At 39.8% G+C, this 17680-nt stretch overlaps 1 protein-coding gene across 1 annotated transcript in view; it reads left to right on the top strand.

Moving 5' to 3' along the window:
- The window catches only part of LOC110156457 (TRPM8 channel-associated factor homolog), a 21217-nt gene extending 3537 nt beyond the window's left edge, over positions 1 to 17680 (top strand). The window contains exons 2-13 of the mRNA XM_055148712.1: positions 329 to 459; positions 832 to 905; positions 2775 to 3428; positions 4820 to 5024; positions 6611 to 6902; positions 8106 to 8404; positions 8714 to 8885; positions 9575 to 9669; positions 11370 to 11583; positions 15099 to 15328; positions 16853 to 16963; positions 17116 to 17680. Of these exons, the coding sequence (XP_055004687.1) occupies positions 847 to 905; positions 2775 to 3428; positions 4820 to 5024; positions 6611 to 6902; positions 8106 to 8404; positions 8714 to 8885; positions 9575 to 9669; positions 11370 to 11583; positions 15099 to 15328; positions 16853 to 16963; positions 17116 to 17367 (2583 nt within the window). The 5' untranslated portion in view covers positions 329 to 459; positions 832 to 846 and the 3' untranslated portion in view covers positions 17368 to 17680. The remainder of the gene's footprint in view (positions 1 to 328; positions 460 to 831; positions 906 to 2774; positions 3429 to 4819; positions 5025 to 6610; positions 6903 to 8105; positions 8405 to 8713; positions 8886 to 9574; positions 9670 to 11369; positions 11584 to 15098; positions 15329 to 16852; positions 16964 to 17115) is intronic.

The raw sequence follows: 17680 nt of genomic DNA, 5'->3' as shown, positions 1-17680 counted from the left end.
AGGCCAAGGTGTAGACTATAAATTGTTGTCATACAGGAGTTTGCGTGTGTTTAAGGTGTTCAAATGTAGTAAAAAGATCATGGATAAATACATTAAAACATGGTGGGAAAAAAGGTGAAGCTTTCCTTTTTGCAGCTCTGTTCATCTTGCACCTTAGGAATTACAATGTATAATATAAAATTTAAAAATATACAATGTATACCTGTATGAGATTCAGTTTGTCAGCTGGACAAACATTTGTTTAGGTTGACCTAAATAAATGTTTGTCCAGGTCGACCTAAATAAATGTGTTTGTCCAGCTAACAAATTGATTTTCTCCTTTGCCAAGGATTCTAACTGGACGACTGACAGCGGGATTCTACTCACAACCATGATGGATTATAAGGGCATTCTCTCTGCTTAAAAAGTGAGCAGACTGTGTGGGGGATCACACATCTCATTGGACCGGACACATCACAGGTAAAAGCCAACTCATTGGTCATTGTGTAAATGGGAATGTGCGTTACACATGCATTTGCTTTTCATTCTTTACAATTAGTGCAAATGCAAAGTGACAACAATAATTGTTTAAGCCAGGGGGATAATGTACAAAGCATATGATACAAACAAGGACCAGTATTCTACTGTTTTTTAAAGGTTATTACAAGGCTGGATAGTTTTAATGTACAGTCCCATTTCTTTGTAAAATGTACTGAATGCAGGTTTTGTTGGCAAATGTACATTTATGTATAAAGTACTTTGCCATAATAATAATCATAATTAGTCGCATTTTTACACACATTTCTGTGTACACTTTTTAAACATTTTACATGTTGTGTCTGTTTTCTCCAGGTGGTCACTGCAAACATGTGGGGCCATGGTTCAGAACTGACTCTCCTCGTGATGTACACCATGTTATGCTTCTTGTATGTATAATAATAAATATATATATATATGATCACTGGCAGGGCATAGCTGTTGATTGCCTGCACCTTGTTCTACCCCTACATGGGGCGTACCACCGGAACATAACTGAAGTGGCTGATATCAAGAAATCCTACCAATGGCTTGAGAGGGCTGGTCTGAAGGACAGCACAGAGGCACTGATCCTGGCTGCTCAGGAGCAGGCCCTGGGCACTCGAGCAATAGAGGCCCAGATCTACCACACCAGACAAGACCCACGGTGTAGACTGTGCAAAGAGGCTCCTGAAACAGTCCAGCACATAACTGCAGGGTGTAAGATGCTGGCAGGGAAAGCATACATGGAGCGACATAACCAAGTGGCAGGCATAGTGTACAGAAACATCTGTGCAGAGTACGGGCTGGAAACCCCAGGATCAAGGTGGGAAACACCTCCAAAGGTTGTGGAGAATGACCGAGCCAAGATCCTGTGGGACTTCCAGATACAGACTGACAGAATGGTGATGGCGAACCAACCAGACATAGTGGTGGTGGATAAGAAACAGAGCAGAGCCGTGGTGGTGGACATCGCAATACCAAGCGATGGTAATATCAGGAAAAAGGAACACGAGAAGCTAGAGAAATACCAGGGGCTCAAGGAAGAGCTGGAGAGAGCCTGGAAAGTAAAGGCATCAGTGGTGCCTGTGGTGATCGGAGCACTCGGGGCTGTAACCCCCAAACTGGAAGAGTGGCTTCAACAGATACCGGGAAAAACAATGGACATCTCAGTCCAGAAAAGTGCAGTACTGGGAACAGCAAAGATACTGCGCAGAACTCTCAAGCTCCCAGGCCTCTGGTAGAGGACCCGAGCTGAATGAGGGTGAGAGAGACCTACCACCGTGGAAGGTGAGAAACACATTTTATATAATATATAATATATATATATATATATATATATATATATATATATATATATATATATATATATATATATAATAATAATAAAAATAATAATTAGAGAGACAGACAGAGAGAGAGAGACTTTATTGATCCTGAGGCAAATTCCAGTTTGTAGTAACATTTACACTGTGCTTGTGTCACTTTTGTGTGTCAGCAGGTCTGTGTCAGGACAGTTTGTGGAGAGGAAGAGCCAAAAATGGCCTTACTCTGGTGTTTTGGTTGGTCATGAAATGGTTCATTCCCTCAAAGTATTTACTCTGGAAGATCTTCTGCCATATTTCCTGTCACGTATGGTGACAGGTGGTGGTCCTTAGCTAGCCTCTTTTACACTCTCCATGCTCACAGGTCATTTCACACAATCCAATTGTCCCTTACTTGTGTCTTTAGAACTGCACATGCTGCAATACAGTCATACTTTTTTAGGTTACCATGTGGCTTTATATCTGTGTAATCCCCCAGTGGTCGAGGTAGGTTTCATAGTGGTTCATGGGCGTATATACTAATCTATGTGGCTAAAAGCATTGTATATGTTTATTTGTTTTTTTGTAGATTCAATTCTAATGTAATGAATTTTGCTGAAATTAATATTATTATTATTACTTTTTTTTTTTTCCTGCAAGCAAGAATTAAATATTTGTTATGATACAGCTCAAGATTCTTTTAAAGCTTTTCAGGAAAGACTAATTGTGACTTTTTAGTATCAATATCTGTTCAAATAAGTATCTAGTGTTAGTTTTTTTTAGGATTGATTAGTCTCAGCATTTCGATATTTGAGAAATCTTATCTGTATACTCCAGAGACTGTATATATATAAATGGACATAGCTAACTCTGTGGGTGACGTCATACTCCCTTAGTCCACTTCTTTATCTAATCTACTATGGTATTGTACTAAAATGATAGTAACCTTATATAATTTTACATGTCTCTTGGCAGGATATATGGTCCAGATGTCACTATGGCCACCTCTGAATCTCAACAACAGGCCTATTCTTCCATAATGAATGGCATCACAGAGGTGAATTTCGAAGGCTCCTCAGTCCCTGGAATATTCATTTTAAGTGGGGACCATTCGTTTCCCCTGGTGACAAACAGTGAAGGCAAAGTCCAGGCTGCTGCTTCATTGTACGGCGAGGGGCGCTTGGTCGCTTTGTGTCACGAAACCTTCCTGACAACCTTACCCAATCTGGTGGAAAACTCCTTGAACTGGCTGAGGGGAGACTCGAACAACATGAGTATAGGAGTACATGAGAGTGTCAGAGGAGTAGCCGACAGTCCCTTCAAGACAAACTTTCAAATCAGAGTTATGCAGAAGTTTAGTGGTGACCAAGGAATCAAGGTGTTTGTAACAGATGCCTTCAGTGTGGAGGGAAGTGAGAAAGAGATAATAGCGTTTATGAAAGCTGGAGGAGGGGTGCTGATAGCGGCACAGGCTTGGCACTGGGCTTATCGACACCCAGGTGGCAATGCTCTACTCGAATACTGGGGCAACAAAGTCTCCTCAGTGGCTGGTGTGTACTTCTTTCCAGAGTCTGGAGAAAGAAAGAGAATTAGCATCGAACCACGAATCCCATCCTGGAAGAATGTTGAGTAAGTATCATCGACTGTGTGTACAAATGGGCATAACTAAACCACGAACCACCATGTTCCAAATAGCAAGTGAACATGGGTGTGCTTCTGGCTTCATCGATTCCAAATGACTCTAGTCAAAGTGTATGGAGTTTAAAAACACAGTGGAGTACAGTTTTGTTTTGTTTTTTCCATTTGAGAAGAAGAGCTTGTGTGTTAAATGTGTGTGAATGAAACAAAATGTGACCTAAGGTACCTTTTCAATAAATAATGTTTAAAATACTAAAATACAATGTCATAAAATATCCAAGGCCACAGATAAGTTTGTAAATAAAGGACAGAGACATGACTTTAAAAGATGTAATTAAAATGTATTAAAAGGCTAACGAAGGTGGTTAGAATGATAAAAATTGCCAATATTTATGAATAGATATTACTAAAATCAGAATAAAACTTGCAGCCCCAGGGACGGAGGAAACAAGTCCTGTAACAGAATTAAATGTTAAAAATCAACCAAACAAGGATGACTTGAGACGAGGTAGCCCCACCCAGAACAAAACGGAAAGTTCTTCCACGCAGTCACAACAACAACCCACAGTGCAAACTAAAAGTATGACCTGGGAACTTAGACTAAACTAAAGCTAAAAGCCCCAGGACGTCAACTATTAAAACCACTTTCATGTATGGTGCAGTAGAGCTAAAAGGTTAAAAATGCTATAACGTAACTTTAAGACGAAACCATAAACAAACTAAACTAAATGAACAAAACAAAACAGTAGCTGATCAATCCTTAAAATCCCAAATACATTGGGGTAAAAGATCTGCCACCGGTTACTTTAGCTCCAACACCAGCCAGCAGAAGTCAGGGATAGAGGTCTGCGCTGGACTGAAAATTCAGTCCCACTCCCGCCTGCTCCCACAAAGAATTGTAATTTTCAATCCCGCTCCCACCCGCATCTGCAATATTTTGTCCCGCTCCCGCCCACAAGTCCCGCAAGATAGGCTGTTTGCTTTTTTTAAGCTCTATCAAACACGGAAAAGCGGAAAGGAATTGTCTAAAATGTGCACGAGATTAGACCACGTCCACAAGTTTAGGCTGCTTAAAATGTTTTTATTATTGCCAAATAAAATATCCAGCACAAATTTTGCATGATAGGCATACATTAATCATTTGTATGTCTTACTTTACACTTATATTTAGAGCTGGGTATCGTTAAGAAGTTGCCGATACGATACATATCTCAATACACATACTGTATTTAAGCCCGACTTCCGCTAGCACAGAAGTTGGCATGAGGTGATTTAAAAAGTAACAAACAACAACAACAAAGATCAGAAAACAGTGTAATATGAGCTTTTTATCGCCACTGATATCACTGATAGTTACCTGTATTCTTGGTGTTTCTGCACAGGGTCAGTGACAGTTTTACAAAGGACCGGAAGAATCTGCTTAACGGCGTGTCTGAATTGAGTTTCGGTAAGACTTCTTTGGGCTCTGAAATCCTGGTGCATGGCCCTCTGTCTTTCCCCATTGCCTGGGACAACAGTCAAGTCTTTCTGGCTGGAGGCTACTACGGCAAAGGCAGAATCATCGCAACTGCACATGAGAACCTACTGGTATGGTACTCTACGGAGAATCTTAAGGGTGCATTGTATAACTTTTCTGGTGGAAGGTCCATCAAATGCAGAGGAATGACATACAAAACAAGCCGATGACGGTCACCCCAACCAAAAAGTTACATAGTGCACCTTTAAAATAGACATTATATAAAATAGACTTAAATGAGCTTTTACCGTGTTATAAGAGAAAGTTTTATTTTTCACCCTGAAGCTTGTAGGCACTGCTCTGTCTGAAGCTCTGTTACTCATATTAGACTTAAATTTGAGCATTATTTTAACACAATACGACTAGAAAGAACGAACGTAGCTGGAATTACAACACATGAGATGATTTGTGCTGTTAAACAAGCAATGGCCAACAGTTTTTCAGTTAGTCGCTTTCACCTTTTTGTTGAAAATCAAACTCCTAAACAGGGCCATGAACGCTCATATTGATCACAGGCTCTTGAAAATGTGTTGTTTAAATCTTAAAACGTTTTGATAGTGTTTACTAATGTTTGCATTGTGTCACCATGGTAACTGCTGAACATTCTACATGTAGAACACCCCCAGCGCGATGTCACAGCATGTAGATCTTTTAGTCATGTTGGAGTTTTGTTTTTTTTCATTCACACATGTTTGAGTAATCCTTTAAGTCTGTCTACATCTCTATCCATCTATTTTCTTCTGCTAATCTGGGGCCCAGGTCGTGGAGGCAGCAGTCTAAATAGGGACTTTCACCCCAGAGACTTCCTCCAGCTCCTCCAGGGGGACCCTGAGGCATTCCCAGGCCAGCTGAGCGACACAGTCCCTCCAGCATGTCCTGGGCCTCCTGGGCACCCAGGAGGCATCCAGAACAGATGCCCGAGCCACCTCAGTTGGCTCCTCTCGACGTGGAGAAGCAGCAGCTCTACCCTGAGCTCCACCCATGTGGCTGAGCTCCTCACCCTATCTCTAACACCCAGCTACCCTGCGGAGGAAACTCATTTCAGCCGCTTGTATCCACGATCTTGTCCTTTCGGTCATTACCCAAAGCTCATAACCATAGGTGAGGGGAGGAACGTAGATTGAGTGGTGAATCCAAAGCTTTGCCTTTCAGCTCAGCTCCCTCTTCACTACAACGGTCCGCATCACTGCAGCCGCTGCACCAATCCGACTGTCAGTCTCACGCATCAAGTGGAGAAGTTGAAATATCTTGGGGACTGAATGGGGTCAAAATGCTCTGTTCCACCTCGTCATGACATAAAGTGATAGTTTTCAAGTTAACAGCTACCTTTTACCTTTTGTTCAGTAAAGATTAGCAATTTCAGGGCTGAAATCATTCAAATAATTCTAGTTAAGGTGTATGAAGTTTAAAAACACAACTGTATTACCACATGACATCACAACAGGGAACAGAGTTTTTCAGTTTGAGAGAAGAACTTAGCCTTAATATGCAGAGTTAGTGTTTTTAACATGTGTGAATGAAACAAAACAACTCCAGGTATGTTTGTGATGAGGAAACAACATTATAACAGAGATCAGAAAATAACATAATATGAGCACTTTAAGTATATATTTGTTAATGAACACCTACTTAAATAAAAACTATTCTTTTTTAACAGGTCACTAATGAAAAGTTTTGGGATAATGCTCTTCACTGGCTGGATCAGGGTCGAATGGGGGTGATTGGTGTGGACGATTATCACACGCTCCCTCCTCTCCTAAACTCTGGGCTGAATATTGAGGTGACAGAGTTCAGGCCTGGGCTCAGTGTGTACTTGGCCACGACCTGGAAGGACACCTACATCAGGGAAATGTTGGAGTTTGTGGCAGAGGGAGGAGGGCTGGTGGTCGGAGGACAAGCCTGGACTTTCATTCAACGAAGCGACTTAAACTATCTGACGAACTGCCCCGGTATGTATCCACCAAAACCAAAAAAGTACCTACGACGTTGGACTACTCATTTTACTAAAACAACGTTAATGCAATTCAGTCTTTATTAAGAATACATAATATCTGATTCAGAGTGGGTAAGTGTATAAAAATAAGAATAAAAATTTAAATGTACAATGCATGTTATAATACAGACAAAACCACCAATGTCTCCACAGCTTAAAGGTGAATCTGACAGAGATCCTTACAGGACACACTGGAGTTTCAAAGATTTTACTGTTCAGATTCAAGTCGCTTCACATAAATGAATAAACACAACATCTAATCATGATAACAAGGATCTCACACCACAGTTTACAAACATTTCACTGGCACTACAAAAAAAAAACCTCAGCACTTACAGTAATTTTCTATGTTAAGATTATTAAGATTTTACTAAACATTTACATTTTTTTTCTTCCAGTTTGGCCATTTTTGGGTTTAAATTTTTACTTCCTGACATTATGCTAGGGAACTTCGTAACTGTTACCTAGCACCGAAATTATTATTTGACAAATAAAAATATAAGAGAACACCTATCTTTTAATTGAAATAATGTTTAAAATATTGGGGAAAAAATGTTGGTTAGACTTCCTTCCTCCCATTGTGACAAATAGAATAGAATAGAAAATAGAACTCTCCACTTTCTATAAATTGAACATATTTTTCAACTTTTCTTCACAAATTTTCTTCTTGACCTGTGTAAAACTATAATTTATATTTTGGACATGTGTTATTGCAACAAATGAAGTCGAAATTAGAGAATCACCAAAACCATAATACGCACTTTAAATGTCCTATATTACGCAAAATTGACTCTCATGAGCTTTAAGCCATGTTAGAATGTTGTTACCTTCTCAAAAACAGACCCGGAGTTGTGTTTGGTTTGATTCACACAACTCTTTCTCTTCAACAGTGTCATGAACTGGTGGTTAGTTTTAAAGTTTGAGAGAAAACCTCAGTCTAAATATGCAGGGTTTTTGTGTTAAACGTGTGTGAATGAAACAAAACACAACTCCAGGTCTGTTTGTGATGAAGAAACAACATTATAACATAAAACAAAGATCAGGAAATAGCGTAATATAGGCCCTTTAGGTTAATCAAAACAACCAGAATATGTATTTAAAAAACTAACAGCATGGAAATTACTTATATTCCTGTTTTTGTTTTTGTAAATGTTCTCAGGAAACAAAATACTCAACCCAATGGGACTAACTCAGTTGTCAACAAAAGTGAGTGGAGGCATCTACAAAGCTCCTGACCCCAGTGCGCCTGTGAAAGATCATCACTTCAGTCATCTCCTGAAGCTTTTTGTTGGTTATATGCTGGAGGACAAAGCTCTGACTCCAGAAGACGAGCAGACACTATCAGCCCGGACACTCCACATATCCTCCTTCCTGCAGATCCATAATCACCAGAGTTATTTCTATCAGCAGACAGTGTCCAAACTTGTGGACATTTTTAAAAAGGCAGGATTGCCCCAGGTGCATAAAACAGTTTTAAAGTTCATACACGTAAGCATGTACCAAAGACTGTATAAAGAAGTGGACTAAGTGCATTTGATGTTATCTACAGCGTTTGGCTCCAGTTAAATGAAGCTCACGAGGCTAGCAGTTATAGAGGCGAATTTGGCGCAGAGATCCATATTAGGAATAGAAATTTATTTACAACAAAATAGTGAAAATAAAACACCAGGATCATATAGAGTGGGTTAGCTATGTCCATTTATTTATATAGTTTGTGGCATGTACGTACACATATCTCTAAAATTTTAGTTTTTTCCCTGTTTAAAGGCGAGTCGTGATTCCCCAGCAACCAACACCAGGGACAAGCTCCTCCTGAGCCTGGCAGCAGAGGTGCACAAGGTCTGCCCTGATCCAGATGACCTCAAACAAAGTCTCCTCAGACATACACAGCTGCTCACGGTCCAGGACCTACGGGTGAGAGTGAGTGTTGACACTGGAGGTAAGACAGGTGTTACGGACAGGGTGTTATAAACAGGTGTTACAGAATGTTACTGACAGATGTTAGAGACAGGTGTTGCAGACAGGTATGGCAGACAGGTGTTACAAACAGGTGTTGCAGACAGATGTTAGATAGGTCACTTTCAGGTGTTACTGACAGCTATAACATACAGGTGTAACGTACTGTCACTGATGGGTGTTATAGACAGGTGTTACATGCAGTCACTGACAGGTGTTACAGATAAGTGTTGCGCACTGTTACTGGCAGGTGTTCCAGACAGGCGTTACACAACTGTTACTGGCAGGTGTTACATAATGTTACTGGCAAGTGTTACAGACAAATGTTAACATACTGTTACCGACAGGTGTTACATACTGTTACTGACAGGTGTTACATACTGTTACTGACAAGTGTTACCTATTGCTACTGACAGGTATAACATACTGTTACTGACAGGTGTTACATACTGTTACTGACAGGTGTTACATACTGTTACTGACAGATGTTACCTATTGTTACTGACAGGTATAACATACTGTTACTTGACAGGTGTTACATACTATTACTGACAGGTTTTACAGACTTTTACAGACAGGTGTTACAGACGGTTACCGATATAATATTGTGTTTTAAATGGTTAATTGCCATAGTAACAGTATGGTAACAGTTTGTGTGTTGTGTGTTCGCAGATGGAGAGGAGTGGGTGAGCACTGGGCTCTACCTGCCTCCTGCATTTAAGAGCAACATCACCTTCCCAACAGAGATGGTCAAGAAGGGATGGAAGGTGCAACACTTTTAATACGATCCTATTTTACTAAAACAACTGTGATCAATATGTCAACACGGAGTTGTTGATGAACCTCATTTCAATCGAAGATAAAAGATCATCTTTATCATCCCACCAGGGGAAATTTGGGCAAGAAGACTCACACCTATGGTGACCAAACGTCCGTTTTTCCCCGGACATGTTCCGTATTTTGCGTCCTGTCCGGGGCGTCCGGTTTTTTTTTTTTTTTAAGTGATGCAAATGTCCGGGTTTTCATGACCGTTCACTGGGGGCATAAAACTGAGCGTCTCTCTTAGTTCTCTGTGACTCAGAAGGAGCGAGCAGACACAAACAGTCGGTCAGTCTGCAACACGCAGAAACGAAATGCACATTTAACAATGACTTGTACAAGAAATTCTCCGTTTTCCCGCCCGGTCGGGACAAGTGTGAGTCCATGTGCACAGGTTGCGATGTGAGAATACAGTGGTCCCTCGTTTATCGCGGGGGTTACGTTCTAAAAGTAACCCGTGATAGGTGAGATCCGCGAAGTAGTCATCTTTATATTTTACAATTATTATATCTGTTTTAAGGCTGTAAAACCCCTCAGCACAAACTTTATACACTTTTTTCAGACAGGAGAGGTACAACCCTCTTTGCATCCTTCTTAAAACTTATTGCGGCTGTCGTCTTTATGTTACTTTCCTCCTTCTTAACGAACCAAAGATTCTTTTATTCCGTAACGGAGTCCTACAGCGCAGAGTCCTGCACGGCTCCATTTTTGGAGATCCCCCAGTACAACACCGCATCCGCCCGTTAACCAGAGATTATATCAAACTTTTGCGCTGCCTACGCCACAGACTGAACTAAGACCAAACCAGGACTAACCTAGGACTCATTCCAGGACTGAAAAGGAGGACTGAACTAGGACTAAACCAGAACTGAAACAGGACTCACTGTTCGGACGAGCTCGGAGTTGACCGCACGAGAAGGACCGATGGAGAGCTTCGCACCTCACCGAGGTAAACGCGGCAATTGTGGACAAACTGCTCGGCGTTTTCTCTTTTAAGTCCAAGATTAGTCCTGGTTTAGACCTGGTTTAGTCCTGACCCACCCGTGTGTAAAAAAACAAACAAACAAACAAAAAAAAACATACAAAATTGACCCACCTTCCCCCTAAGGTGTCCGGGTTTTCACAAATGGAAATATGGTCACCCTACTCACACCATTAATTAATAGACAGAGCTTCCAATTCTGGCCCCCTAAGATCCTGGGGCCCGGAATAACACACCTTTTTGCCCCTCTTTGTGAACCAAGCGCAGTTCATAAAGGTGCACTATGTAACTTTTTGGTTGGGGACCGATTACCTGTTTCTATGGATATGTCATTGTTTTGCCTGAAATGTTCCATCAAATTACATTAAACAGGTCTACCTGACATTTATTAAACAGCAGCTCAAAAATGCCGAGAAAAACAGGCATTCTGACTATGAGCGGGGTCGTTTCTCCACAGATCTGAGCTGTAAATTGGTCTGGTTTGGTCTCTGTGGTGATAAAAAAGGTTTAATACCATTCTGTGAAACATTCCAGACAAAGCAGTAACATCTCCATGGAGAAATGCATTTGGCGGACTCTCCACCAGCAAAAGTTACACAATGTACATTTAATAAGAAAAATCTGGTCGTGCCTCTCATCCCTTCAGACTCTTTGCTGTGTCTCCAGGTGCAGATCAGCTGTCAAAGTGACACACTTTACCATAAGGACGATTTGTACAGAGCCCCGGCAGTTACAGAGAGGTTTCCAGTCCTTTCTCAGACGATGCAGGTGCAGAACTTTTGGGGGGGCCTCATTTACCTGATAGCACCTTCCAACACTAAGCTGACTGGAGTGGATGTCGTAGTTCACCAGGCTGTCCGTGCTCCGTATTATAAATCTGGTGAGTTGTTTTCTTTGCATCCAAGAAAAAAAGTGTCTTAAGAATTTGGAGATGGCTGCACCTTACTATTGATTTGTTTGCAATTTGAATTTGCCCCTGCTCCTCGTGTGTGTGGTGTGGTGGTACACGTAAAAATTAAATTAAGTAGAAAAAGATAATAAAAATAGCTCAGCAATATATACAAGGTCGTAAGGATAGTAGGGATCTAAACCAGTAAGGAAGACTAGAACTGAATGAAAAACTGAATAAAAGCCTGTTCGAGGAAATCCAAATGGACACAGGAGAGGAAGACACAAATCTCAATTTGAACAATATTAATTTTTGCTGCCCCCTATTTGTATTAAACAGTATTGTCTGGAAACTGTTGTGATGTCACCCGAAACCCACCAATATATCTATGGCCGCATCTCATTTCTCTTTCCTCGCTTCCTTCTCCTTGATTTCTCTCCTGAAAGAACATTTTCAGCTGTTTATCAATGTGTTATCAGATTAAAGTATCTGTCCCAAGAAAACCACTTGCAGAAAGCTCCGAAAGCTGGATTAAACTTGAGTTCCCTCGGAGGCAGAGCATGGGCAGGCCAAATGGCTGCCTCTGGGACAAACTTTATTGGTCTCAGTGATCTGAGTTTATTGTCTTAGACGAAACTTTGCGCTCCTGTGATGTTGCCAAATTTCCTCACCATTCCTTTTGAATCCCAGGAACCCATGAAAGAAGAAGTGGGAGAAGACCAAGTATATTTTGTGCCATTTAATTTTTTTTATCTAACATATCCCTCTGTTAAATAGAAATAAATGCAAAAAAAAATCCAACACTTGCAGACATGAGCTTCCTTTGGCATTCCAAACATTTTACTACATTTTTAACCCTACATCCTCGGGTTAAACCCATTTTGACATTCAGGAAGTTTTGAAGCATCATTCTTTTATCCTGAATTTGGGACTAAATTTTGCCAAAATACACAAACGTTTTGTGCAAGTGCTACAAGGACATTGGGGAGATGGATCTATCATGAATGAAGGGAAAATGAAAGTTTGAATCTTGAAACTGTACAGACTGTGTGTAATGGGGCGGGTGACAGAATTCAGGAGTTCACTGTTTTGAGATTCCCCCATGCCTCAGGTTCCCAGAATTAGACACCTGTTGTTTTTTGACAGGGCAAAGGGGAATCTCAAAACAGTGAAAGTGTGATCATCCTGTTTATGGTGCACATAAGGAACAGAAGTCAATCAAGGGGGAGCTAGGTCTTTTCTTGTATTCACTTAGGACACCACAGTTGTCTTATACATGCAAAAGAAGAACAAGAAAATATGAAAGATATGGTCTCCCTGCTCTTTGAAACATTATATTTATATATTACACATATTTATGAATGTGGGACAGTCTATTGAAACATTTTAACCCTTGTAAGGTCTTCGTTTTTTTGTTACACAGGGAGTCCTGCTGGGTCTGGTGGACCCATTCCACTTTGGGGCTTTTCACATCAAATCTTTTTTTTTTCTCAGCAGATGCTTAAATTCTCAGCAGTATTAACAATTTGTTAAATTAACTATTGTTTACCATTTTTTTGAATAAAAGGGTAAAAGGTTAGGGTTATTAAAACAGAATAAATTCAAGAAATGCATCATATAACAGCCATGACTGGATAATAATCAAACAATGTACAAATGAAAAAAGTTCTCACAACACTATATAGTGAACTATTCATCATTTGAATTTAACTTACACAGGTGAGTTTGAGTTTACACAACATTTCTCTGAACAACACATTAGTTCACTGAACACAGACATTTTCATGACAGACTATATCACATGAGGGGCAGAGTTTCACTGTGTCTATTGCAGATGCACTTTTTACACTTGGAGAAACACCAAGTGTAAAAAGTGCACAAAAAGACAGAAAAACGTGGAAAACACTGGCAAGGATAAAAATCTCAAAGTAGGCATCTAAATTAGTTTCATCAAAAACCTTCCTCACTCCTTCCTTCTATATTGGTGCAGTCCAGGATCATGTTCTTGATCTGGGGTGGCATGAAAATGTCAAAAGAAGACCTGATGTCATCTACATGTGTGACTGTGTGTGGTGCCTTCAGTATCATGTTGGCAGCCATGTGAAGCCCTGTCTTGAAGTGGAACACCAAAATTTTTCAATTACATCATCATTTGCTCCTCCTTGCTGCACCGCTGCTCACCTCTCATAAGTTGGTCCTTCTCCTGGCAGACTGGTCCTATGGCTGAGGTCCGCTTGCGTTTTGCTAGCTAGCTGCTCACTCCTGGCTCTGTTGGCTCCTGGATATTCTGATATTCTCTTCAAACTCACTCTCTGACCCTGAATTTTCATTTATCATTCTGACATGAATCACAAATTTTTATCTTCATTCTCAGAGACATCTCATCAAATCTGTCAAATGATCAGCATGTTGGGATTACACTGTTTATGGGACACCATCATTGACAGAATTGGGATTGGTGCACTAGATGTTTATACACAACACACACACACACATCACACACCACATACAAAACACACACAAGAAACACACACACACACACATATACACACAACATACACACACCACATACAAAACACACACACCACATACAATCTCAGGCTGAAAAAATAATTCTTTGTATAATTTTTCTGAAGTTAAAAACTGAAAACCGGTCCCACAGACCCGAAGACCTTACAAGGGTTAAATAGATATGTAGATCAAAATTTGACACTCATAGACACTTACTATGAGGGAATTCTTGGTTCGGGTCAAATTTATCCGAACCATACTGTGAAGGCTTAAGAAATGAACAGTTTGTAAAGGTTAACTACATGAACTACGTACAAATGATAACAACTACTTACAACAGCTACAAGAAACAAGAAACAACAAGTATAAACCAGCACTACAGAATCCAATCCAATCCAACTTTATTTGAAAAACACATTTTATAAACAAAACAGATTCCAAAGTGCTTCACATAGCAATATAAAACATTTTACTAAAAAAAAAACAAAAAAAAACCCAGCAGAATTATGTTTCAACCATGATGAAACTATTAGAATCAATAATTAAAATAATAATAATATCAAGGAACAAAAATAAAAAAATCTATACATAAAAGCAGTACTAAAAAAATAAAATAGATAAAAACAGTAAATAAATAAAATAAATAAAAGATACAGAGGACCACACAACTCACACATACAGAAGGCAGTATTGCTCTAATATTAAGACCCGCTCTCTATATACTGTGACCAGACCATATGTTTCTATAACAACTTGAATTTATAGATATTTTGGCTTTGCTTGAGATGTGTATCCAGACTTTGCAGCAAACCGATATAGGCCCAGTGTTTGAGATGGACATGTATTATACATTTATAGTCTTAATTACAGGGCCTATAGACATTAAATAAAACTACCAAGGACATAAACATATTTCATTGTTATTAATCTTTGAATGTCAAGAAAAGCACTATGCATTATTATCATTTTTATTATTATGCGCTGTTTGTTTGCAGGTTTAATGCACGCTGGTTACCCTGTGATGGCGCAAACCCCTAAAGCTGCTGTTGTGACGAGTCTTTCAGAGATTCAGAAAGAAGGACTTTGGGGTCCCCTCCACGAACTGGGACACAACCAGCAGAGATGGCAAACGGAGTTTTCCCCTCACACCAACGAGGCCACATGTAATCTGTGGTCTGTGTTCATAACTGAAACTGTGCTCGGGTTTACCAAGGACATGTACCAGGTGAGAAGAAAACTGTTATTGTCTATTATTTTTAATTACTTGTAAAATAATACCAAAACATAGAAGAAGACGAAGAGAAGGTTTATTACGTTTGCACCCGTAACAAACGATCCCACTACTGACTACTGACGGAGCAATGGGGTCTCAATACTTAAATACCGTTTGTCCAAGCCCTTCCCCAAGAACAATTTGCAGTTTTAAGCCAGTCCAGCTGGCCATTTGGCTTTCTTAGGGACACTGAGAGAGGTGACACTTTTATATTACCATTGGAGTACAGGTCAGGATGATCAGACATGTAAATGAAAAACACAAAGGTACCTAAAGCCTTCCTGTGGACTAAAGGATTATACAAACAACAGTGTGGCTTTTACAGGGTAGCTGCCGGGTCTTAAAAGTCTTGAAAAGGTCTTATGGAGGTTGTATGGAGGATTTTTTTTTGGTTTGTTTCAAATTGTCAATGAAAGTTAAAAATAGAATTATAGAGATGCAGCAGCCTTGTAATTATGATGACCAAAAAAAAAAAAAAAAAGAATGAAAATCCATTAACTGTGGACGTGGTGGGGCTTGATAAACATCAGCCAATAGATAAGAAGGCTACCTCTTTATCTATTGGCTGTTGGGTTGTTAATCAAACTCCCTACGTTTCTAGCATCAGTGACTTGTCGGCACATTGGGATTACATGGTTTATGTTCGCCTCTCATACACTGTTGTTGTTTACTCAACCAATACATCAGTTCTTAGTGTCTTCAAAGTTTGTTGTAATGGCAGACAAGAATTCACGACCAGTTCATCGCAAAAGAAAGTCAGTTTTTGATGTCGTGGAAAGAAGAAGATAAGGGGAAAAGGAGTGAAGCACAACATTTGAAAAAGGACAAAGGAAAAAGGACTTTAAATTTCATGTTCCCAAATTAAGGCCTTAAAGAGTCTTAAATTATGTTGTCCAAGTCTTATTGTTTCACAAAGGTCTTAAATTTCATCAGCCTGTTTTTTTTTCTATACTCAATCGGGCTGCAGTGCAATGTTAAATGGAGGGAGGGAAAAAAAACAACAATGTGAAAATTTGGAGTCTGCGCAAACAATACTTTGGATTCAGGTGTTGGCGGCAATGAGTAAACAATCAGTAGAGTGGAGGAAGACGTTGGATGGAGCATGGGGAAGTGTAGGTTTAATCCACATTGGGAGATAGATAGATAGATATAGTACCGTAGTTGGTTGATCATTATTAGAATTAGATCTGGTGTTTTTCACGCACGTAATGGGTGCAATGTTGGTCTTAATTTTCATTTAAGTGGTCTTAAAAATGCCTTTAAAAAGTCTTAAATTTGGGGTAGTCAAACCTGGGGATACCATGTTTTAACACTTCTTACAGTGTATCTTGGACAACAGAAAAACACACATAATACTGAACTTTCCATCAAATTGTGCACAATCATGCCACTCAAAATCACAAATCAAAATCATGAGCAAATAGAAATCATAATAGTCATTACCTTCCTTCCTTTGCTCCTGTCTGTCCCAAACAGGCGGCTGAACTGACCCATGAATATCGAAATGGCATTATAGAAACTTATGTGAATAATGGCAGAAAACTGGATGACTGGAACACATGGCTGGCACTGGAGACTTATTTACAGGTAAAACTTTCATATTATAGGATTAAAGTTATTCTACTGGTCTTGATCTGGAAGCTTTAGACAAAGAATAGTTCAAATTGTTTATTAGTTCTTTTTCTTCTTGTCCTTCCTATTATTATCATTATTATTATTTATGAATATTGTGTCCACAGCTTCAGGAGAAGTTTGGCTGGGAGCCGTTTAAGAAAGTCTTTGCTGCATACCACGCCATGGACGACGCTACAATCCCCTGGGACAACCCAGGCAAGATGAACCTGTACACAGTGACCTTCTCTGAGGTGGTGGGCATGGACCTCACTGGGTTCCTCAAGTCCTGGGGTTGGCCTATAGAGAGCGCCACGGAGCAGAAACTCTCCAAGCTGCCTGCCTGGACTGACCACCCCATGGCCAAGTATAACAAATAAAAATAGATTATTCACTTCACACAGGTTAAGCAGGTTTTAAATTTGACATATCTGCAGAGATATTTTGTGTTTAATAACTTCAGAGAGAGCTGATGTTGACTGGAGGTGCTGTTCTTTCTAAATTTATGTTACTCAAGTTGGACTTTAATCTGTTTTAATACACCCTGACCATAATAAAGAACTTACTTATTTGGAACTACAACAGATGAGTTGATTTGTGCTCTTAAACAAGTCCCTCTCAAATAGAATTACAGTCACACGCAAACAGTTTTTCATTTAGTCACTTTAATTGTTTTTGTAGAATGTCAAACAT

The sequence above is a fragment of the Boleophthalmus pectinirostris genome, unplaced genomic scaffold (genome assembly GCF_026225935.1).
Source record: "Boleophthalmus pectinirostris isolate CB_2022bp ecotype Guang Dong unplaced genomic scaffold, ASM2622593v1 HiC_scaffold_12, whole genome shotgun sequence".
In the NCBI taxonomy this organism is placed as follows: domain Eukaryota; kingdom Metazoa; phylum Chordata; class Actinopteri; order Gobiiformes; family Gobiidae; genus Boleophthalmus; species Boleophthalmus pectinirostris.
This window is presented reverse-complemented; position numbering and strand designations above follow the sequence as displayed.